This window comes from Peromyscus eremicus, chromosome 4, assembly GCF_949786415.1.
Source record: "Peromyscus eremicus chromosome 4, PerEre_H2_v1, whole genome shotgun sequence".
NCBI classification, from domain to species: Eukaryota; Metazoa; Chordata; class Mammalia; order Rodentia; family Cricetidae; genus Peromyscus; species Peromyscus eremicus.
Window position 1 is genome coordinate 125,673,356 of NC_081419.1, and position 23,028 is coordinate 125,696,383.

At 50.6% G+C, this 23,028-nt stretch overlaps 1 protein-coding gene across 2 annotated transcripts; it reads left to right on the forward strand.

Moving 5' to 3' along the window:
- Window positions 1-20,054: 20,054 nt before the first annotated feature.
- On the forward strand, window positions 20,055-21,318 carry Id1 (inhibitor of DNA binding 1). 2 transcript variants are annotated; one of them, XM_059259680.1, is made up of 2 exons: window positions 20,055-20,651; window positions 20,883-21,318. In XM_059259680.1, the coding sequence occupies exons 1-2, from the start codon at window positions 20,233-20,235 to the stop codon at window positions 20,935-20,937; spliced, it is 474 nt and encodes a 157-aa protein (XP_059115663.1). In that variant the 5' UTR covers window positions 20,055-20,232; the 3' UTR covers window positions 20,938-21,318. The 2 variants fall into 2 exon arrangements, with proteins under 2 accessions (XP_059115663.1, XP_059115662.1); XM_059259679.1 differs by having other exon boundaries at window positions 20,087-20,646.
- Window positions 21,319-23,028: the final 1,710 nt, after the last annotated feature.

Genomic DNA, 23,028 nt, shown 5'->3' on the forward strand with positions numbered 1-23,028 from the left:
GCCCCCAGGGAAGACCTCCAGAAATGGCAGGAACTGGATTAGAGAAACAGGACATGCCATTCTGACTGTGCCGTTCTCTCCTTGTGTGGATTCTAGTCAGTGGATTCTCATCCTCTGTAATGTGGAGACACATGGTCACCGAACATTGTTATTCTAGTGGCATTCTCTCTCTTCCTCGCTTTTCCTATCATCACACAGCCATTTCCACTCTGGCCAAATTGACCACATCTAGTTTCTAAGTCCAAACCCTGCCTCTATCAATTTGTTCATCAACCAATGGACTCTGGAGTTACCTGGGACGTATGTGAAGAGCAGTCAGGAAGAGCCCTGCTGGGAAATGTCCCAACAAGGTGCAGGATTATGACTTGCTGTGATAGGTGGTTGGTGGGCCAGTGCCTGTGGTGAGAAATTGCAACTGAAAGTATGGATGGGAAACAAGAGTGTTTCTCCTTTTAAAATTCTTATTTCTGTCTGTGTCCCGTTTAAGCTTTACAGGATGGAAATGTCCTAAAAATAAGGAGCTAAACAAGAAGAGGAATCCCATTACCTGGGATTTTAAAAGGCTCTCTCAGGGTTCGTGGGGACCCCCTTCCCAGCCGCTGTGTGGTCCGGCCAGGGCCAGCCAAGTCCCCTACCCGGCCCCACGCCCACCCACCTCCAGCCCTGCACTTTCCCAGGATTCAGATGGTAATGAAGGCATCCATCTTCCCACACACACACTCGGGACCCTCTAGGCCATACAATGGCCTCAGTGCAGTGGCCCCACCACCTGTTGGATTTTCCCAGGGAAGGGAGGGAGCTGACCAAGAGGAGGAGCCCCGGCTCTCAGCCCCCACCTCCCGTAGACCCTGATCTTGGGAATCAACCCGCAAGAGCCTGCTGTCCTTGGCTGGGCTCACACCCATCCTCCTCCACACTGTTTCCTCCTCCTCAGCAAATGGAGGTGATGCTGTGCATGTTAGCAACTTAGTGTGGCAGGTCAGGCTACCAGTGTCAACATGGGGGCAGGCTAGCAAGGGTTGCTGCGGGACAAATGGAGAATGATCCAGGAGTAAACACCAGTCTAGAGTCCCGCCTCCCCCACAGAGATATTTTTAAAAATTTGCTACTCTAATTAATTTTTTTTTTCTGATAGAGTTCTTCCCTAGCATGCAGGAAGCCCTGGGTTCCAGTCCCAAGGACACTCCAGTCCCTGTGGTTTCTTGAGGACTTAGCTGGACTAAGCTGGACAAGAGGAAGTTTCAAGTTCGTCCTTGTCTCCTGTGTTCCCACCACAGCCTTGCTAGTGGCACTATTGGGATCCCTCTCATTTGCAAAGGAGAGCACCCAGACCTGAGAAGATATATGTCCCCCAAACAGCAGAGCCAAGATGTGAAGGCAGTTTTGCTATTCCAATCTGAAATTGGAAGCACATTAGGTCATCATCATCATTATTAATATCAGTTAATGAGTTAGGTCATGACCTTAGACATGTGAAAACCTCAAGGAAGCTAAGACGGGAAAGAGACCAAATGTTACCCACCACTGTCTCCCCAGGACTTGGGCAGAGCATGAAACACAGTAGGTGCTTAAAACTGGAGATCAAAGCCAAGTGTGATGGACCTGCCCAGAATTCCTGCTCTCACCCCAGATGCTGAGGCATAAGAATTGGAATTTCTTTTCTTTTTAAAAAAAAAAAAAAAAAAATTTTGTTATATTTTTGAAGCAGGGTCTTCGGTACACAGGCTGACCTTGAATTTGCTGTATAGTTAAAGATGATCTTGAATTCTGATCCTCCTGCCTCTACCTCCTTGGGGCTGAGATTACAGAAGTGTGCCACATTTATGTGGTGCTAGGAACAGAGCACAAGGCCTCCTGCAGGCTAAGCATATACAACTGAGCTTCATCGCCTGCCTGGGATCGTAAGTTCAAGTCCAGGGTAAACTGCATAGCAAGCCCCTGCCTAGACTGCCTAGAAAAACAAAGCAAACAAAAAACAAACCTGATGAGTGAATGTATGGCATGACCAGATGATGAGCACATATCTTCACTCTCCAGGTGTCATACCATAGATGATGAAGGTCTCCGGGAATCAAGGTGCTGAGCTCTGGATGCGTCCGCCCATACTTCGTTCACCAGGTCCCTAAGTGACGCTGGAGCTGTTATTCCTACTTGGTTTATAGCCTCCAAGACCTCAAATGCTCTTGAACTAAATGAGTCCTCAAACATACAATTCCACCTGGACATAAGGGAAGGACATGGGGTGAGCTGGGACTTTTGCCAGTGACAGTTAGAAACAGAATCAGAATCTTTGTCCATTCCCAGGGAATCTTGGAAGTCATTGGTTCTCCCAGCTCTCTATCCCCCATGAAAAATACATCTCCACACTTTCAAATCCATCTCCTCCTACCCACACCCAAACGTCCAAACTAGTTATCAGGACATCCAGGAGGGTGAACCAAGAAAGACTTGCACTCTATTTAAAGTTAAACATGTTTCTTAGCATTGCACTCTGGATATGACATTTTAGTCAGCACAATACACATGATGCAGCACCACAGACCGGCAAAGGATACAAAAACAGGGACAACATGAAGAAAGTCCACATCAAGTCTGAGTTGCCCATATAATCCCCGTCCTAATCCCTACTACAACAGTTTGCCAAGCCAGGTGGTGGTGGTGGTGGTGGTGGTGGTGGTGGTGGTGGCGGCGGCGGCGGCGGCGGCGGCGGCGGCGGCGGCGGCGCACACCTTTAATCCCAGCACTCCAGAGGCAGAAGCAGGTGGATCTCTGAGTTCGAGGCCAGCCTGATCTGCAGATCAAGTTCCAGGACAACCAGGGCTACATAGAGAAACCTTGTCTTGGAAAGAAAAAAAGAAAAAAAACAAGCAAACAAAAACGCCTTGCCAGTGTCTCCATGCTTTTGTTTTGTTTTGTTTGTTTTTTGGGGTTTTTTGTTTGTTTTAAAGATTTATTTATTTATTATGTATACAGAAGAGGGTGCCAGATTTCATTGCAGGTGATTGTGAGCCACCATGTGGTTGCTGGGAATTGAACTCAGGACCTCTGGAAGAGCAGTCGGTGCTCTTAACCTCTGAGCCATCTCTCCAGCCCGCTTTTTGTTTTTGACATGGGGTCTTTTTTTAATGTGCAGTGGTGTTTTAATGTATGTACGCCTGTGTGAGGGTGTCAGGTCCCTGGAACTGGAGTTACAGACAGACAGTTGTGAGCTGCCATGTGGGTGCTGAGAATTGAACCCAGGTCCCCTGGAACAGCAGCCAGTGCTTCCAACCTCTGAGCCGTCTCTCCAGCCCCTTGACATGGGGTCTTAGACTGGTCTTAATCCCTCCCTAAGAAAAGAAGGCTTCGAACTCCTGCTTCAGCTGCCTCTGCGTCTCAACTGCGGGGATTGCACGTGTGTGCCACCATGCCCAACTGTGCCCTTAAAAAATACGTTCTGCTGAGCATGGTGGCACACACCTTCAGTGCCAGCCTTCCAGAGGAAGAGACAGGCGGATCTCTGAATCTGAAGCCAGACTGCCCTGAATATCCAGTTCCATGCCAGCCAGGGTTACACAGTGAGACCCTGTCTCAAAAACAAAACACACAAACAAAAACCATGTTCTACAACTGGAAATGTGGCTCACTTGGTAAAGGACTTGCCTAGCTAGCATGCACAAAGCCCCCAGCACTGTATCAGCCAGGTGTAGTGGCACACATCTGTTATCTCAGTACCCAGAAGATAGAGATAGAAGGATCCAACTTTGATGAAGGCCACTCTGAGCTATACAGCAAGTTCAAGGCCAGCTGGAGCGACACAAGACCTTGTCATAGAAAGAAAAGGCTGGAGAGATGACTGAATGGTTCAGGGCACCAGGACCCAGCACCCACATGGTGGCTCACAACAACAGCCTGTCACTCTAGCTCCTGCAGATCTGACACTTCTGGCTTCCATGGGCACCCACATATGCGTGGAATACACACACATACATAGTTTAAAAAGTGGGGTTTTTTTTAATCTAAAATAAATATAACTGAAGAAAACTAGTCTTGTTTGGGTGTGCATCTGGCAGCTCGGTGGTGAAGCCCTTGTCTACTGAGCATGCACAAAAAGGTCCTGGAGCAGCTATTCTAACGTTACTTAACAAGGTACGGGGGAGAGGGGGAGATGCCTTGAAAACCTTACTGATATAAAAGAAGCTGCAAGCCAGGCGGTGGTGGTGCACATCTTTAATCCCAGCACTCAGGAGGCAGAGGCAGGTGGATCTCTCTGAGTTCGAGGCCAGCCTGGTCTACAAGGTGAGTAACAGGACTACACAGAGAGACCCTATCTCAAAAAACAACAAAAGCCAAAGTCACTAAGGATCCATCCTGAACCATTGCATTTACTTCAAGTATTCAGAACAGTCAGATGTATAGAGACAGAAAATTAACTAGAGGCCTGGCTGGGTCCCATGGGGAGTAGTTACAGGTGGCTTCTGAGAAGCAGTGGGAATGCTCTAGAACCACAGTGGTGATGGTGGAACAGCCCTGCCAGTGCACCAAACACTGCTGACAAGCAAGCCGTTGTTTGGACTGCTTTAAAACTTTGAGTTAAGGCCGGGCAGTGTGGCGCACACCAGCACTCAGGAGGCAGAGGCAGGTGGATCTCTGTGAGTTTGAGGCCAGCCTGGGCTACAGAGTGAGTTCCAGGAAAGGCACAAAGCTACACAGAGAAACCCTGTCTCGAAAAACCAAAACAAAACAAAACTTTGGTTTAGTAAATCTCTCTCTCTTTCTTTCTCTCTTTCTCTCTTTCTCTCTTTCTCTCTCTCTCTCTCTCTCTCTCTCTGTGTGTGTGTGTGTGTGTGTGTGTGTGTGTGTGTGTGTGTGTGTGTGTGTGTGTTGGAAAAGGGCACACATGCCATGGCATGAGTGTGGAGATCAGAGGACCGCTCTCTGGCCTCGTCTCTCCTTCCTCCTTTGCATGGGTTCTCAGGATTGAACTCAGGCCAACAGCAAGTGATACTGTTGTTTGCAATACCTAGGATTGAACCCAGGGTTGCATGCATTCGGGACAAATACTGAAAAACCACAGCCCCAGCCTGTGGTTTTCATTGGTTTGTTTGTTTGTTTTCGACAGGTCTTATTGTGTAGCAATGATTGTCCTGAAACTCACCATATAGACCAAGCTGGCCTCAAACTCAGAGATCCACCTGCCTCTGCCTCTTGAATGCTAGGGTTTTTAAAAGGCATTCACCAGTAAGCCTGGATGTTTTCCTTTTTAAAAGATTTACCTTTTAGCCAGGCAGTGGTGGTGCACACCTTTAATACCAGCACTTGGGAGACAGAGGCAGACAGATCTCAGTGAGTTCGAGGCCAGCCTGGTCTACAGAGCAAGTTCCAGGACAGCCAGGACTGTTACAGAGAAACCCTGTCTCAAAAAAAAAAAAAAAAAAAAAAGTATCTTTTATGTTAAATTGTGTGTATGTATGTGGGCGGGTATGTGCATGTGCATACAGGTGCCCATGGAAAAGGTCAGAATGCATTAGCTCCCTGGAGCTGAAGTTACAGATGGTTATGAGCTGGATGCTGGGAACCAAGCCTGGGTCCTTTGCAAGAACTGCAAATGCTCTTAACTGATGAGCCGCCTCTCCACCATGGTAGTTTTCTTTTTTAAGACAGGTAGCCCAGGCTGGTCTGGAACACACTATGTAGCATAGGTAAGCCCAATTTTCCAGCCTCCTGCTTCCATCTCCCAAGGGCTGAAATCACAGGTCCACATTCCATGCTCTTCCTCATGCTCTCAAGTGACTACAACACCGTGATTGGAGGTGATGTGCCTTGGTGATGACTGTGTGACTTTTTCCAGTTGGCTGCCCTTCTCAGACATACATTATTTCCCACGTTTGAGGACTTCCTTAGGACAAAGTCCTGAAAGGAAAGTGCTGTCTCATGAGGTCCCCGAGGCATGAGGAATTCATAGTTTATTCAGCCATTCTTCCAGCGGCTGTTTATTAGGACTTTTTTCTGGTCGCTCTTTCAAACAAGCTGATACAAACACTGCGGGAAGCCCTCCTTGAGCCCTTGGCTGCCTGTCAGAGCTGTGGGCTTAACTCTCCCAAAGAAACGTAACAAATTAACCTGACCTTTTTTAAAAACTGAATTTTAAAGTATTTTTATTCGCGCCTGCGCGAACACGTGTGTGTGTGTGTGTGTGTGTGTGTGTGTGTGTGTGTGTGTAAGTTTAGAGGTCAAAAGACAATTTTGGGGCGTCAGTTCACTTCCTCCATCATGTGAGTCCCTGGGATTGAGAGAAGGAACTGAGTTCATCGGGCTTGGTGGCAGGTACCTTTAGCAGCTGAGACACCTCACAGGCCTTTTAAAACTGACCTGAGACAGAGGCTCACGCAACCCAGTCCTGCTCCAACTCATTACATAGCTAAGGATGACCTTAAACTTCCCATCTTCCTCTCTCTACCTTGCCAGTGAAGACAGACAGACAGCTGGAGAGATGACTTGTTGCTTTTACAGAGGACCCAGGTTTAGCCCCCAGTACCCATATCGGGGCTTATAACTATAGGTAACTCCAGTTCCAGGGGATCCAATGGCCTCTTCTGACCTCTTTGGGCACCAGGTACATATGTAATACACTTACATGTATGCAGGGAAAACTCGTACACATAAATAAAAATAAATTTTAAAAATACAGAAGACAGATAACCTTTTACACCAATTACCTTTTGCACCTCACGCAATGGTGTGTACCTATCGTCCTAGGAGGCTAAGTGACAAGGAAGAGGTATCCTGAGCTCCAGGCCAGCCTGGGCTACATAGCAAGATGATCTCAAACGTAGTAGTAGTAGTGGTAGTGGTAGTGGTAGTAGTAGTAGTAGTAGTAGTAATTTCTCATATGAGATAATGTTATGCATTTATATTGCATGTCTCCATGTCCCCACCTCCAAAATAAAAGCTGCCCAGGACAAAGACTGGAGTTGTTTCTGTCCCCTATAATATCTCAGCACTGGCCAGAACTTGGCACGTAGGGTCTTCCAGATACCTTGTCTTGTTGAGATGGAGCCTCATATAGCCCAGAACACGAAGATGATTCTTAGCTTAGAACGACCTTTAACCTCTGATCCTCCGGCCAAGTGCTGAGATTATGGGTTGTCTCCACACCATGCTGGGCTCCCCCGACTGATCCTTGGGTAAGGTTTGTGAAGTCCCAGCGGACAAATTAAAGGTGTGGTGTAGAGGACCCACAGGCTTTACGAGTCTAGACTCTAGCCGCAGTCCTCACACACTACGGGCTGAGCCTTTGGTCCAGTCCTTGCTGTTGGAGACCTCCAGGTTCATAGACCCTCATGGGAGGTGATTCTTGGATCAACTTCTGCACAAGTGGCTGCGAAAGTTCAGTAGTAGGAGATTTTGAGCCCCGCTGTGGCCAGGATGGTGTGGTTGCACCCACAGACTCCTGTGTGTCCCTACATCAATGTGGGCGGTGGTGCAGGGCGTGGGTGCGGGGGACCCAGGTTGAGACACAGGATCACATCAGCCCTGAGACCCCGACCTCGGTCCTTGGCTTCCCAGGCCCTCCCTAGCGGCCGCAAGGGAAGGATGCAGGAAACTGGCCTGTCGGTTTTTCCCAGGCCCTCGCCCCACTCTCGCGAACATCTGGTCACAAACATCTGCCCTTCGCCTTTGTCGCACAGCCGGGGCCAGCCTCGCACCCATCTGCCGCCACCCCCGGGCGCCCGCCCCATCTGTGCCCTGCCTTGCCCGGGCCGCCGGTCGGTTCCCACGGTCCAGCGCGCGCAGTCCGGGCTCCCATCTGCCGGGGCGGGTGCCCTGGCGGGGGATGCTTTCGGGCAGTGCGCTCCCGGAACAAAGCCGGGGTACGAGCCTCCTCCAGGCCCAGTCCTACTCAGTCCTAAGTCGCTGCAGGAGCAGCTCTGCCTCAATTCTGAACACTGCAGGCCTGGGCCAGAAGGTACTGGCCTTGGTTGTGGGTTTTTGTTGTTGCTGTTGTTTTGAGGTGGTGCCATTAACTTGCCCTGCCCTGGATCTCACCGGCACCCTACCTCCAGAGATTAGGCATAAGCAAATACTTGCTCCCTTGGTAGCCCGGGATGCTCTTGAACTTCCAGTCCTCCTGCGTCTATCTCCCGAGTGCTGACGTCACAGACAAGGACCACCATGCCGAGGTTATGCAGTGCTGGGGGTCAAACCCAGGCCCTCAGGAATGTTAGGCAAGCACCCTACCAACTTAGCTGTATCCTTGGCCACCTCATACCTTTTCTTTTCTTTTTAAAAAAGATTTATTATGATTTTAATTGTGTATGTGCTTGTGTGTGTCTGTGGGGGAGGGATAAGTTCATGCCAACGCCCGTGAAAGCCAGAGGCAACAGATTCCCCTGGAGTTCCAGATGGTTTAAACTGCCAATGTGGAGCGGGGGTTCCTGTTGCACACGTCACACTCTGACCAGGGAGCCGTTTCTTCAACCTCTTCCGCACGGACTGACATGCTCCAGAGAGCTTTGCCTCCGGAGCTAGCACTCCCTTTCCCCAAGGCTAGTTGCTGATCACCCCCACAGCCATTGTCTACCATCAGCTGAGCGTGCTTTCTTCCAGGCCATGCGTCTGTTTTTCTTATTGTTGTTTTTGTTTTTCAAGACAGAGTGTCTCTGTGTAGCCCTGGCTGTCCTGGAACTCACTCTGTAGACCAGGCTGGCCTCCAACTCACAGAGATCCACCTGCCTCTGCCTCCTGAGTGCTGGGATTAAAGGCATGTGCCACCACACCTGGGCCATACTTCTATTTTTTATTACTCCGCCGTGGTTCTCTCTTTCCAGTGGTTCCCCGCCTTCCTAATGAATCTTAATGTAAATATCTGTGTTTTCTGATGGTCTTAGGCGACCACTGTGAAAAGGTCGTTCAACCTCCAAGGGAGCGCGACCGACCCACAGGTTGAGAACCCCAGGTTTCAGACTTTGCTGCACATAAACGTCTTGGCCTTGCTGGAGAGGTTTTCGCGGGTTTGTTTTTTCTGTCGTTCTGCCTCTGCCCTTAGCAAGTCTGTCGTGTATCTGCCGAGTGCTCTCATCCCTCCAGCTCACCCAGATGAAATGTTGCCCAGTTGGCCTTTGTCACCTCATTTCTGTTCTGTGGAGGGCAAGGAGCTTCCCATTCGAGGCTGCTGGGCAAGTGCTAGCTAAGGGTTCCAGCCCACATCCGCAGCGGGTTGTGTGAAAGACTCTCTGGGTTTGTCCGTGGGAGTGAGAGCAAGCCTCTGGGTCACAGGGTGTCTGGATGTTCACTTTTCCTCCTTGTTGCCACACAGAGCTCCCAGCGATCCTACCAGTTTCCACACCCACCGGCAGAGGACCAGAGGCTTCCTCCTCCCACACCATCACCAGTGCTTTCAATCACCTGCCTTGAGAGGGCTTTGCAGTGTATGTGGCCATCGGTCTGCAGACGCTGGAGCTAGAAACATCCACCTCAGCGGGGAAGTAGCCTCCACTGACAGGAAGACCCCCTTGACTTCTAGTTCCCTGTGTCTCTCCATCCCAGCCTGGGGAACTTGGGAGATGATGGCCTCATTCCAGTCTATCTCTCCCTCCAGACTATGAGTTCCCCAGGCAGGCACCAGAGTTTCGGGCTACTGAATCAGCTGTGAAGGGTACACAGGCGCTGTAGATAGTGTTCTTGCAGGAGTTTCCCCTACTCAGAATATAGGGCTTTCACTATGCTATGAAGTGTGCTATTGAGGTGACAACGGTCAGCTCCAGACAGGATCTGTGTGTCCCAAGCAAACTGTTCCCATTTGGTTACTCCCAGCTGAATGAATGGGGTTCCCTAAAGTCATGAAGTCAAGTCATTCTCTGTGATGCAAGTGTGAACCATGGAGTTACTATGGAATAAATGGCCATGGTGGAGCCACTAAGAGAGATAGCATAGTTATGGGAATAATAATTAAGAAGCAGTGTCTGAGCCCGGTGGTGGCACACGCCTTTAATCCCAGCACTGGGAGGCAGAGGCAGGTGGATCTCTGTGAGTTTGAGGCTAGCCTGGTCTACAAAGCAAGTTCCAGGAAAGGCGCAAAGCTACACAGAGAAACCCTATCTCGAAGAAGAAAAAAAAAGAAGAAAGAAGAAGAAGAAGAAGAAGAAGAAGAAGAAGAAGAAGAAGAAGAAGAAGAAGAAGAAGAAGAAGAAGTGTCTGTTCAAGGCTGACTTTGCTGAGGTTGCTCCAAGCTCCTCACTGGCCTAATCATCTAATCATTTCACCCTCACAGAGGTGGGAGAATCTGCCGTCTATGCTCTCACAGATAATGACACAGAAACATGATGAAATAAAGTGGCTCAGTCCTGTGGAGCCAGACTCTTGGGGACTTTGAGACACCCAGAAAAAAGCTCCCTTTTCAAGTGTCCCTGGATGTCTTTATTATTATTATTACTATTTTTTTTTTTTTTTTTTGTGGTGGTGGTGGTGGTGGTGGTGTTTGTGACAAGCTCTCCCATTGTTGTCTAGGCTGGCCAGGACTCACTATGTAGCCCAGGCTAGCCTTGAACTAAGCTGAGCCTCTTGCCTCAGCTTCCTAAGTGCTAGGATTACAGGTGTGAGCCATTAAGCCCAGCTTCCAGGATGTCTGCACTGCCTTTCAACCAGCTCATCGCTGCTTTGGCCTGGGTAAAATGATAATGATACTTTTAAAAAGAAAAGTAGGAAAGGCGTTGTGGTGAGTCACACATAGTGTCGGAATCCAGCTGTCCTTCCTTGGGGCCTGAGATGAGGGAGTAGCTAGAGGTGCCACCCCTGGTGACACTCAAGGTTGGGTGGAGCAGACAGGAAGGGGGTGCTTAAGGCTTTGAAGGACTGATGGGCAGGGAGCTGGGTGGGGTCCTATGAAAGCCTCAACCTCAGCCCCTCCCCTGCTTCCAGGCCCTGCAGCAGTAGGAGGGGGAACCCAGGTGTATGGGAGGTAGGTGAGTCAAAGGAAGGCCAGGTCACGTGCTAGGGAGGGAGGGGTGCTGCTTCCACGAAGGGATCTCTGGAGGCTCCTGTCCATCCCCAGTGGGTGCATGCAGAAACCACTGAGGCCCCGCCCAGGGGTGTCTTGTGCAATCTCCTTGTCCCACCCTCCCACCTCTGTGGGGCTTTGCTCAGGCTGTGGCCTGAGAGCCTCAGAGCAAGCCAGGGTCAGGCTAACTCCTACACCACAGTCCTGGGAAAGGGCTAGGCCTGCATGCGTGGGTGTGAGACTCCTGAGGTCTGGATCTTTACAGCTGTGTGTCTGTGGGGCTTTTGTAGCCTTCTGAAGTATGTATTCATGTTGAGAGTCAAGGGGCTGTGTACAATTAAAAATACTTGGGGCTGGGTGACAGTATGGGGGTCTTGGTGGGATTTTTTGCTTGTTTTAATTTTAAACTCCTTAGAATCTATTGATCTGTTCTTTATCTTTGTTTATTGTTATTTTGAGACAGGGTCTCCATAAGTAGTCTAGACTGGCCTTGAACTTGTGATCTTCCCAAGTAGTTGGAATCCTAGCTGCATCCTATGACCCGCCAACATGGAGTCTTCATCCTGGTATGGGTTGACAGTGGCTGAGCCTAAGCACTGTGATAGATGCCTAGAAGAGGTGTTTTTGTACAGCTACAGGCCTTGGTATGACTGGGAGGCTTTTGTTTTTTAATGTTTTCATTTTTGCTTTGGCTTTTTTTTTTTTTTTTTTTTTTTGAGACAGAATCTCACTTAGCTAGCGTGTAGCCCCTGTTGGCCTGGAACTTACTAGGTAGACTGAGCTGGCCTCCAACTCTCAGTGATCCTTCAGAACCCTCCCCCACGGGATGTGAGGCCTGTGCTTGGTTCCTTTTGGTTTTGCAGTGTTGGAAATGGAACCTAGGGTCTCCGGCGTGCTCCAGCCACGCTCTGCCCCCAGCTACAGCCCAGTCTGTGGATGGTGCTTTGGTATGACTAGTACCGCACAGTTGGAAGTGTGTATTGTCCGAGTAGTTCCGGTTGGTGCCGGGGAGGGAGGCTGTGTGCATCTGTGTGTGGTTTGGGTTCCGGGGATGGCTGTATGTGCTGTGTGAGTGGCTCGGAGGAGGGCAACCATTGTGTAGTTTGTAGTACGTCGCCTCCTTAGTCTTTTCCAGTGTGTTGGCTTTGTGCGGATTCTGTATTTGTGTTTGCACATGCACGTTAATGTGCATCTCGGCAGGCTGCTCCTTTGGTTGTGTGTGAATGTGCTGCTATCATGCTGGCTGTGCGTGTTGCACACTCATGGGGTGCTGGATCAGTGCCTCTATATTCTGCTGTGTGGGTGTATACAGCAGTGTGCTGCCTTAAGGTTTGGGAGCTTAAGATAGAAGCTCCCTGGCATAGGCTCTGCCCTTTCTCCTTGTCACTGGAGACACTGGGGGACAGGGGCAGCAGCCCTTTGTCCAGCCACAGGAAGGCCCCACCCCCTCCATCTGCAGGGACCTGGGGAGCGGCCCAGACTACCAGGCTCCAGACTCCCGCCCATTGTTCTAGGGTCTCTTTGGGAAACTGGGGTGGACGGCAAAAGGTGGGTCCAAGCCTGGACCATCCCAATCCCTAGAACCACCCAGAAACCCAGCCCGGAACCCTTAGGGTAAGGTTGACTATGGACCCCATTGTGCAGATGGAGAAGTTGAGTCCAGAGCAGAAAGAGATGATTCTGTGAGTGATAAGGCCAGAAAGGTCACAGCCTTCACACACACCTCGTGTGCAAACTCCCCCCCCCACCACCACAACCTCCTGCTGGATCTGGGGGCTAGATAAACGAGATCCTAGAAATAGATACAAAACTGTCTGTCCTGGCTCCCATTTCAGAGTAGTTCTTGTGAGCTAAACATTAACCCTAATTCTGGGTTAAGTTCAACTTTTAAATTTTATCTTGTTATTGTATTTTATTTACTTATCTAGTGTGCGTGCACTCGGGTGGAGGGCAGAGAACAACCCGTAAAAGCTGGTTCTCTCCTTCTCTCATGTGGGTAGGTCCCAAGAACAGAGCTCAGGTTGTCAGGCTGGGCCCCAAGCACCTTTCCCCTTTTCCACTGAGCCATCTGCACAGGCCCAAGTTCAAGTCTTGTCCTCATTTTGCAAATGAGGACACTGAGGGCCTTGGAGGAACAATTCACTATTTAGCTAAAATTATCTAAAAATTACTCGGCTGCAAGTATTATGCTGTTTGAGCAAACTGTTCACCTTTTCTGAGCCCTGCACTTCTTCAGTGGGTCTCTAATCCTGCTCCCCTGACCCCCTCAATAGGGTTGTACTATGCAATCCAGGATGGCCACAGACGGCCAGCTCTCCAGCTGCCTCCACCTGGGTGCTGGGGTTACAGGTTTACCATGCCCTGTAAATCCTACTTGCTTTCCAGAGCTCACAGCCCCGTCAGTGGAAGGTGGGGAAAGGAAGTAGATAATAGAGCATGAGACAAAGATCACTTTAGATAGCAAAGGAAAATAGCCGAGGGTGTTCCGAGGTCTCCAGTGAGGAGGAGACCTTTGACCTGGGACCTCAGGGTGACAAAGCTGCAGAGATCTGGCTGGTAAGTGCTCTAGGCTGAGGGCACCTCCAGGGCAAGGGCCTCAAGACCGGATGGAGCTGGTTCAGAGGAAGTCAAGAGGCTGGAGAGAGAAATGGGAGGACAGGACATGGGTTGGGTGGGGAAGGGGGAGGGGCGAGCGAAGGGGAGGAGTTTGGGTTTCTGTTCTTGGTGAGATGGGCACAGACACTGTGTTGGCTGGACCAGAGTCCTGGGGTGGGATGGGGGACTATGTAGTCTCTAGTTACAAGCAGGGGTGGGGACAGCCAGAGCCCAAGGTCTTTCCCCAAAACTCCCTCAGTCCCAGCCCAGAGGCGCCGGCCTGGCTGCTGGAAGACTTCGCTGTGGGCACATCTGGGGAGCAGCTGCCGGGCCAGGGCCAGAGCAGGTCACGTGGCACCAAACAGGCCCTCCCTGGAGCCTACAGAGCCAAGACTATGGGAAAGGGCAGTTGAGGAATAAGCTGGAAGTGCACATGTCCACAGAGACACACTGTAGTGGGGACTTCTACGCAAAGTCTCCCCACACCCCCACATGCCCACACTGAGAGGCAATGCCACCTCCACACTGTGTGCCCCGAAGCTGGTCACACTGTGTGCCCCGAAGCTAGTCATTCTGCAGATAGGACATGAAGTGACTGCTCAATCTGTGACTGGTCCCAGGGCCTCCCCGATGTGACAGGCCCTGTAGCTGAGCTACAGCACTGGATGGAACAGCTGGGCCCCTGCCCTCTGGCTTAGGCTAATGCTTAGAACAATGCCTGATACTGAGGGAGCACGAAGTTACTCTGAGCCATTTGCCTGACAGAAAGGGAGGCCCTGTGACGGGAATCACCCTGGAGAAGCTTTCCTTAGGAGGTGTGATGGTGCCCTGCCTTCATTCAGCACGCTTCTCCTGTGCCTCTTCATAGAGTACAAAATGGAGCACACTCACACTGCCTTCCCACTGTGATGGAGCACACTCACACTGCCTTCCCACTCTGACGGAGCACACTCACACTGCCTTCCCACTCTGACGGAGCACACTCACACTGCCTTCCCACTCTGACGGAGCACACTCACACTGCCTTCCCACTCTCACGGAGCACACTCACACTGCCTTCCCACTGTGACGGAGCACACTCACACTGCCGTTCCCACTGTGATGGAGCACACTCACACTGCCGTTCCCACTGTGACGGAGCACACTCACACTGCCGTTCACACTCTGCTGGAGCACACTCACACTGCCGTTCACACTCTGCTGGACTGTCTGATGGGCCAAAAGAAAGCAGCTCTTCCCTGAGTTCTTACATCAGGTACTCTGTCTCAGTGATGAGAAAAACAACTAATATAAAAAACCACCCCAGCCAGGAAGCCTCCAGCATGTCAGGCCCAGTGACACACACTGAGTCCCAGCACCAGGCTGTCTGTAGTCTCAGTGTGGTGACTGTCATCTGCAGTGCCGGCCACTCCAGAAGGACGGCTTGAGCCCAGAAATTCGAGACCAACCTGGATTGTACCTAAAAAAAAAATACTGGGCTAAAGAGATGTCGCAGAGGTTAAGAGCACTGGCTGCTCTTCCAGAGGAGTAGGCTTCAGTTCCCAGCACCTACATGGCGGCTCACAACTGTCTGAAACTCCAGTTCCAGAGAATCTGACACCTTCTTCTGGCCTCAGAGGGCACCAGGACCTCACATGGTACACAGACATACATGCAGGCAAAAACATCCATACACATCAAATAAGAGGAGAGATGGGGTGTATCAGCTCACAGAGAGCTTTCCTGGCATGCACAAAGCCCTGGGTTCGATCCCCAGCAACACATAAAGCAGACATGGTGGGGCATATCTACAACTCCAGAGCTCAAGAAGAGCTACATCGTTAACTGGAGTCCGGCTTGGGCAAGTGAGACCCCCGTCTCAGGAAGGAAAAGAACAAAAGAAAAGAACTCCTTTTGTTGTTTCTTGGGCATCTACTAAGATGAGTTGATCTTGTGGTAAGAACGGCAAGCACAGAGCCAGCCGAACAGGTGATAAGGTCAGGGCTGGAGACAGAGAGGAGCAGGTAGGAGCACCTAACATGCAATCCTGAGATCCTGAGTTCAATCCTCAGAAGCCACGGTGGAAGAAGGGACCACGGTGGAGGGAGGGGACCATGGTGGAGGGAGGTGACCACGGTGGAGGGAGGGAGGGGACCACGGTGGAGGGAAAGAACGAACTCCAAGTTGTCCTCCAGCCTCTACATGCACAGAGCTTGCACACACCTGGGCTTCCACACCCTCACATACTTCAGTTTTGGGATTCAATTGTCACCTCATTTCTGTTTCCCCTACTGTGTGCAAAATATTCTTGGCTTTAACCTCATCTCAGCAAGCAGTCAGGCCTGTGGGGTGGACCTCTATACAAAGGAGCAGAGAAATATATTTTTCTTTTTCCTTTTTTCCCTCTTTCCCCCTATTTCTTCCTCTTTTGCCTCTGTTTCTGTTGAGAGTGAATCCAGGGCCTGCAACACACTGAAAACTTACTGCACCACTGAGCTACACACACAGCCTTATATACATTTCTGTTCAAAACCACATTCATAGGCAGGCATGCTAGCACATGCCTTTAATCTCATCATTCCAATTTCTATGAGTTTGAGGCCAGCCTGGTTCGAGAGCTCCAGGTCAGTCAGGACTACATAGTGAGAGATCCTGTCTCACAAGCAAACACATGCATTCGGAACCTGGTGTGGTGGCTCACACCCCAAATCCCAGCACTGGGGACTGGAGATGCAGAGGCAAGGGTCAGGAGTTCATGGCTAAACTTTAAACTTTGCCTACATGGTGTGTTTGAGGCCAGACATGAGGCTTTGTCGCCTGCCTCCTTCTTTCCTAGTCCCCTGAACCTTCTCACAGGACTAATCCTTCCTTATGAGTTCCAGAGTCTTCCTCCCTCAGCCTTTGGTGGGACAGGGAGTTGAATCCAGGTCTTCACATGCTAGACAAGCATTCTGCCACTGAGTTACATCTCCAGCCTTTTATTTACCCCACCGCCCACCCTAGACTGGCCTGGAACTCTCCATGTAGTCAAAAGCAGCCTCCCACCTGCAGTGATTTTTCTGCCTCTGCCTCCTGGGGGCTTGGGATTACAACCATCAAGGCTTGACCCTTTAACCATGTTTAAATTTGGGGCCAGGTACGGTGGTACATGCCTTTAATCACAGCACTTGTGAGGAAGAGTGGATCTCTGTGAGTTCGAGGCCAGCCTGGGCTACATAGTGAGCCCCATCAAAAATTAACAAACTTTTTTTTTTTTAATGTATGTATTTTTACCTCTAAAATTTAAAATTTGAGACAGGATCTTCCTCGATTGCTCTGACCAGCCTTGAACTCAATGTATCGCCTAGACAGGCTTCAGACTTGCAATCTGTCTTCCTTAGCTCCCGAAGAATCCTGCTAGGATTGCGGGGGGAGGGGGGGGCCCTGGTGCCACCAGACTGCATCCCTCTCGAGACAGCACAGCAGTGAGTATCTTTGGGCAGGGAGCTCTATGCCTGTCAGTGTAGGTTTCTCTAAAATTGACTACAGTAGAATCTCTGGGGCAATGAGTAATTGCGAGTAATTAATTAACATTCCAATCCCCTTCTTTGGCTGCCCGGTGCCTTTCTAGTCCTTTTAGCAAGTCTCTCCTTTTTAAAATGAATTGTTTAATTTTATGTTTTGATTTATTTTGTGTACAGGAGGAGGTGTCATAGGCATGATGATGAGCATTTGGAAGGCTGAGGACAACTTGCGGGGCTCCCATCTACCATGCGGCTTCTGGGGATTGAACGCCTGTCTTTAGGGCCTTTAGGCTTGGGAGCAGGAGCCTTTCTTTACTGACTGAGCCGCATCACCGCCAACCCCAAGCAGTTCTTTTGAGCAGTGCAAAGTTCAAACCTATTGTGATCCCATTGTTAGCTGTTCGGTGAACAGTATGTAAGGAGTTGGGGGAAGGGAATTCAGCTCCTTATTGATATGTTGCTTTTTCTTTTTTTAGAACAGGTTGACCTCAAATTCCTAACCCTTCAGATCCTTCTGCCTCATTGTTTGGGGACTGCTGGGATTACAGATGTGATAGTCTCTTCTTTGAAGCTGGTTTCACTTGCCAGTTTTCCTGGTTTTCTGAGGTGCAGCGGGCATTGGGCTGTTCATTGTCCCACCAAGTATCTGTATGAATTCATTGCTGTGGGGAGGAGAGACTATAATATTGCCCTCTGCTAGGGAGCATACAGTATTTTACCCTTGGTTCTCAAGGTAATTCTGGGGTGACAAGTGACAAGCCTCAGTTTCCTGCTTCTGGTTGTCTAGGGCTCTGGAGTCAGGTGGCCTGTCCTCTTTGGGAGCGAGAGTGAGGGACAGGATCTCACATACATATACCATATACTAGCCTGGTCTTGAGCTCAATGTGTGGTTTAGGACAAACTTTTTTTGTTTTGTTTTGGTTTTTGGTTTCTCTGTGTAGCCCTGGCTGTCTTGGAACTTACTCTATAGACCAGGTTGGCCTGGAACTCACAGAGATCTGTTTGACTCTGCCTCTTGAGTCCAACCACTGCCCAGCTAGGATAAACTCTTGGTCCTCCTAACTCTACCTTCTCAGTGCTGAGGTTGCAGGCATGTGCCCCCACACAGGTTTTAGGGCATGCTGGGGACAGAACCCAGGACTTCCCGAATGCTAGGCCAGCAGTCTACCAGCTGAGCTACATCCTCTGTGCCACTATGTCCTTGATGTTTCCACAATGTTTCCAGGACAATAGCTAAGGTTCCTGGGAGGTTTTAACCCCCTGTTCTTTTGTGAATAAACTAAACAGATCGGTCTTCAGTGCTATGGAGGGAACTACGCCAGATGAAGGCAAACTTCACACAGCTCTTGTTCTGAGAAAGGGTTCCGGGACTGGTCGTGGCTTATTATCGAAACCAGGCAGAGTAGAGCAGAGCAGAGCAGAGCAGAGCGTACACCTAACACCTCGACCCTTCTGTCTCCTTCAGGTCTCAGACTCTCCTCCACCTTAAAGGAAAATGTTCCTGGTATCACTCCCAGTTCAACGGACCTAGATAGGTCCTGGTCCTAGGAACTTCACGTTCACTTTTCTGGAGACTGAGTCAGCCTCGGAGTCCAGAATAAAAGAAGGCCTGCTTTCAAATCTGTCACAGAACATGACGTGACAGTGCACACCTGTAATCTCAGTGTAGGAATCCAGCTCAGCTGGGGAGGGGCCTCGGCCGAGAGGAGTTTAGCGGGGAGAAGGTTTTCTCACAAGAAAGCCTCCTAAACCACCGGAGCTGTGGGGCTGGGTGGAGGAGACTCAGCAGGTGTGGGGCGGGGAGGTAAGTTGACCCTTGGTCTGCGGCCGCGCCCACGAGGAACGCATTCCCAGGCCTCCCGCCCAAGGTCTGCAGGTGACAGGCTCCTGGGAGGGGGGGCCAAGCGGAGAATGCTCCGGCCCAGTTTGCCGTCTCCATGGCGACCGCCCGCGCGGCGCCAGCTTGACAGCCCGTCCGGGTTTTATGAATGGGTGACGTCACGGGCCTGGCGTCTAACGGTCTGAGCCGCTTGTTCAGACGCTGACACAGACCAGCCCGGGAAAGGAAAGGGAGGGGGCGATCTCCGCAGCTGCTGCTCTGTGGGAGGGAGAGCTCGCTCCGAGGGCTTCAAGAAAAAAAGAAAAGAAAAAAAGAAAAAAGCTAGCAAAAAGAAGAGAAAAATTAAAAAAAAAAAATTATATCGCCAGCTGCTGCAGATTTGGGACCTCTCTGCAAGAGGCTGCAAATCCAAGGTAGAATTGGGGAATGTAGTCTCACTCTCCAGCGACCCTTCTATCTACTTCAGGTCTCAGATTCTGTCCTCCACTTTAAAGATGTTCCCAGTATTGCTCCCAGTTCAATGGACCTAGGTCCTGGTCCTAGGGACTTTACAGTTCATTTTCTGGACGTTGAGACCAGCGGCGGAGTTCAGAGTAAGAGAGAGCCTGCTTTAAAATCTGTCTCAACATGATGTGGCAGAGCACTCCTGTAAACTCAGCACCTGGGAGCTGGAGCAACCAACGAGCATCATGAGTTCAAGGTCATCCTCCTCCGCTACATAGCAAGTTCTGAGTCCAGCCTGGGTTACATGAGACTCAGTCTCAAGACAAACAAAACAAAACCCTCAAAAATAAATACACATAAAAATAAAATTCAGCTTTGATAAGTGGAGATCATAGCCCAATCTTCTGACAGCATCTGGGAATCCTGGGCTAGTCTAGTCCTTAGCTACTGACTGCCCCAGAGCCAGCCACTTCTCTGGTCCTGTTTATCTCATCTGCAAAATGGACCTGGAGAAGCGAGAAAGAGACCACGAGAAGCTGATTCCTGAGATCATTTCGTTATCTGCAAAATTGGCTTAGCCTCTTTGGCTTCCTTAAGGACAAGCCCACTAGCTGCTCTGCCCATGCCCTCCCACCCTCGCTGTTCTTGAGCACCACCACCTTTCCACCAGCCCAAGGGTGCTCGGAGCTGGGACCCGAGGGCGCGCTAAGCCACGCCTCCAGACAAGCCATTGGTTGCTTTTGAACGTTCTGAACCCGCCCTGGGTCCGCCCTTATAAAAGACTGGCTCCAGCGCTCAGCCCTCTCATTGTACAACCTCCCTCCAACTTCTGCACTCTCTCCCTGCGCTTCCCTCGTAGGCTCCTCCGCTCCCCTCCGCCTGTCCTCAGGATCATGAAGGTCGCCAGTGGCAGCGCCGCGGCCACCGCGGGCCCCAGCTGCTCGCTGAAGGCCGGCCGGACCGCGGGCGGCGCGGGCGAGGTTGTGCTCGGCTTGTCGGAGCAGAGCGTAGCCATCTCGCGCTGCGCCGGGACGCGCCTGCCGGCCCTGCTGGACGAACAGCAGGTGAACGTCCTGCTCTACGACATGAACGGCTGCTACTCACGTCTCAAGGAACTGGTGCCCACCCTGCCTCAGAACCGCAAAGTGAGCAAGGTGGAGATCCTGCAGCACGTTATCGACTACATCAGGGACCTGCAGCTGGAGCTGAACTCGGAATCCGAAGTCGGGACAGCCGGAGGCCGGGGGCTGCCCGTTCGGGCTCCGCTCAGCACCCTGAATGGCGAGATCAGTGCCTTGGCGGCCGAGGTGAGGTTTGAGTCGGAACATTACATTATTCTCCTGCGGATGGGGAAACTAAGGCCATGGGGAGGGGTTAGCAGTATGTCTGCCTTCCATTTCGGGTGCATAGCGATTTAGGGGCCCCCCAATAAGAAAAAGGTGGCTCCTTCATCGTGTCCCTTGGAGTGGAGAAGTGGGAACGCCTCTCTCTTTCTTGTCCCTTCCATCCTGTCTCATCCCTTATCTCGCTCTGGTATTCACAGGCGGCATGTGTTCCAGCCGACGATCGCATCTTGTGTCGCTGAAGCGGCGCACTGAGGGACCAGATGGACTCCAGCCCTTCAGGAGGCAAGAGGAATAAAGTGCTCTAGGTTCCCCAGGGGAGCCCGGGAAAAGACTACCGCCGCCACCGGACTCTTGGCGGATCTGGCCAGGGGGCTAGAGGGTTGACCAGCGGAGGCTCACCCTCTCTCCACCTTTCAGCACCCAGAGACTTTGGGGAAGGGGTTAACCAACCCCGTGTGTTTCTATTTTTTGAAAAGCAGACATTTTTTTTAAATGGTCACATTTCGTGCTTCTCAGATTTCTGAGAAAATGTTTTGTATTGTATATTACAATGATCACTGGCTGAGAATATTGTTTTACAATAGTTCTATGGGGGTGGGCTTTTTGTTGTTATTAAACAAATACTTTAGATAACGTTGCAGTGACTTCTTGGATGGGGGGAGGGGCCTGGGGCAGGAATGACCTCTGACCATCTTCACAGCTGGTGTTGAGAGCGAGGAATTGGAGGGCCACATCTGGACTGCCATTCCTAGCGACCTGAATGAGTGTTTCCGGTGTCTTTAATGTCTATTCTTTCCCTCATCCCTGGCCATTTCCCTGTTCTCTAGTGTCATAAAATTAAATCCTCTAGACCTCTAGTAGGGTTTCTCTCAAAGTGGTCTCTGGGCCATCTGGATCACCCAGGGAGGTTGTTAAAATGCAGATGGACCTGCTGGGTCGGCCCGCTCTGGGCTGGGGCGTATTCAAGCCATTCAAGTTGGAGAAGCAGGTCACTGGACCATTCACTTCCTTGCCAAGGGCAGGGGTGTGTGTGTGTGGCTGTGGCTGTGTGATGAGACCTAGTGAGAGGGGCCTGCACAGGGTCGAAGCTTGCCTGAAGCAGGACTTGTGTGGCCCTCTCTTCCCTTCTCTGGGTGCCAGCAGGCTGCCTTAGGGCTCCTGCCTTGTCCAAGTGGGTGATGAAATTGGCAGGGTTAGGCTGTGCACAGCTGCAGGGCCACCTGCTCTGGGTCTGAACTCAGCCCCCTCACCCTGGCCTGGCTCTGCTAGCAGATCAACATTTCCCCTGAGGCTAGTGTGGGGGTGAGTCTTGTCCCTAACTCCTGAGAAGGGAAAAGGTTTTTCTCAGGTTCTGTCTACCTGGACATGTAGCTTTGTGCTCACAAGGGGAGTGCACAAATATCTGGGCTTGCCTGTGTGTGACCTGAGGAACTGGGGCATCTCTCCTGTGCAGGCTTGGGGTCCGGTAGTGTATACAGGTAGCAAGGCACACACGAATGAGCACATGGGTTCTGCAGACTAGTGTGTGCCCTCCAGGGCTTTGCTTGGGTGCATTGTGCTCATACCTGCCTGGCTCTGGGTTGGTAGGTAGTGTGTATGTTATGGGCTGTAGAGCCACATTGGGCTCCTTTGTAACTAGATTGCTTGGCATTTATTTCTAGGCCACTGCAGGTCTAGGGCAACAGTGGGATAGCTTGTGTGTAGGCAAACCATTTCTCAAAAGTACAATTCCCACCTCCCTGGCCAGCTGTGAGTTAGACCTTGGGGACACTGTCCTTTGAGTATCCCTGCCAGGTTAACTCCCATAGAGAAATGGAGTGCCAGAAAAGGCAAAGACCTTGTCCCCAATAGTAAGAACAGTTGATATCATTTGCCACTAAACAGTATCAACCAGTTGTATTAAAGCATGGTGCTAGACAGCCTGGTGTGTGTAGCAAGATCCAGGCAACCCAGAGCTACACAGGGAGACCCTTTCTCAAGTTACAAAATAAGGATTAAAACCCAATAAACAACACCTAGAGCCAGGAGCCAGACTAGTCCTTTGCCTGAAGGACTTCATGGATCCCCACTGGGGTTAAAGGCAGAACTCTGAGCCCAGTTATATCACTGAAGAAATAAGCTGAACAGCAATAAAATTCGGAAATATTTATAGAGCACTTACATTAAGTTTGACTAAGTTACGTTAACTTTAACACTAAGCCAGGTACATAAAATGATCTCAAGCATTTGATGGACTTTACCAAACAGCGCAGTATTTGTAGGTGGTTAAACCCTTGGCTGTGCCCTCTCCACCTGGCGGTTTTATAGTACTAACCTCACAGAATTGTCCAGAATAAATGAAAT

Coding starts and splice junctions, on each gene's coding strand:
- Id1 (XM_059259680.1), top strand. CDS start 20,233: ATGAAGGTCGCCAGTGGCAGCGCCGCGGCCACCGCGGGCCCCAGCTGC. Junction 20,652..20,882: donor GCCTTGGCGGCCGAGGTGAG/GTTTGAGTCGGA, acceptor TGGTATTCACAG/GCGGCATGTGTTCCAGCCGA.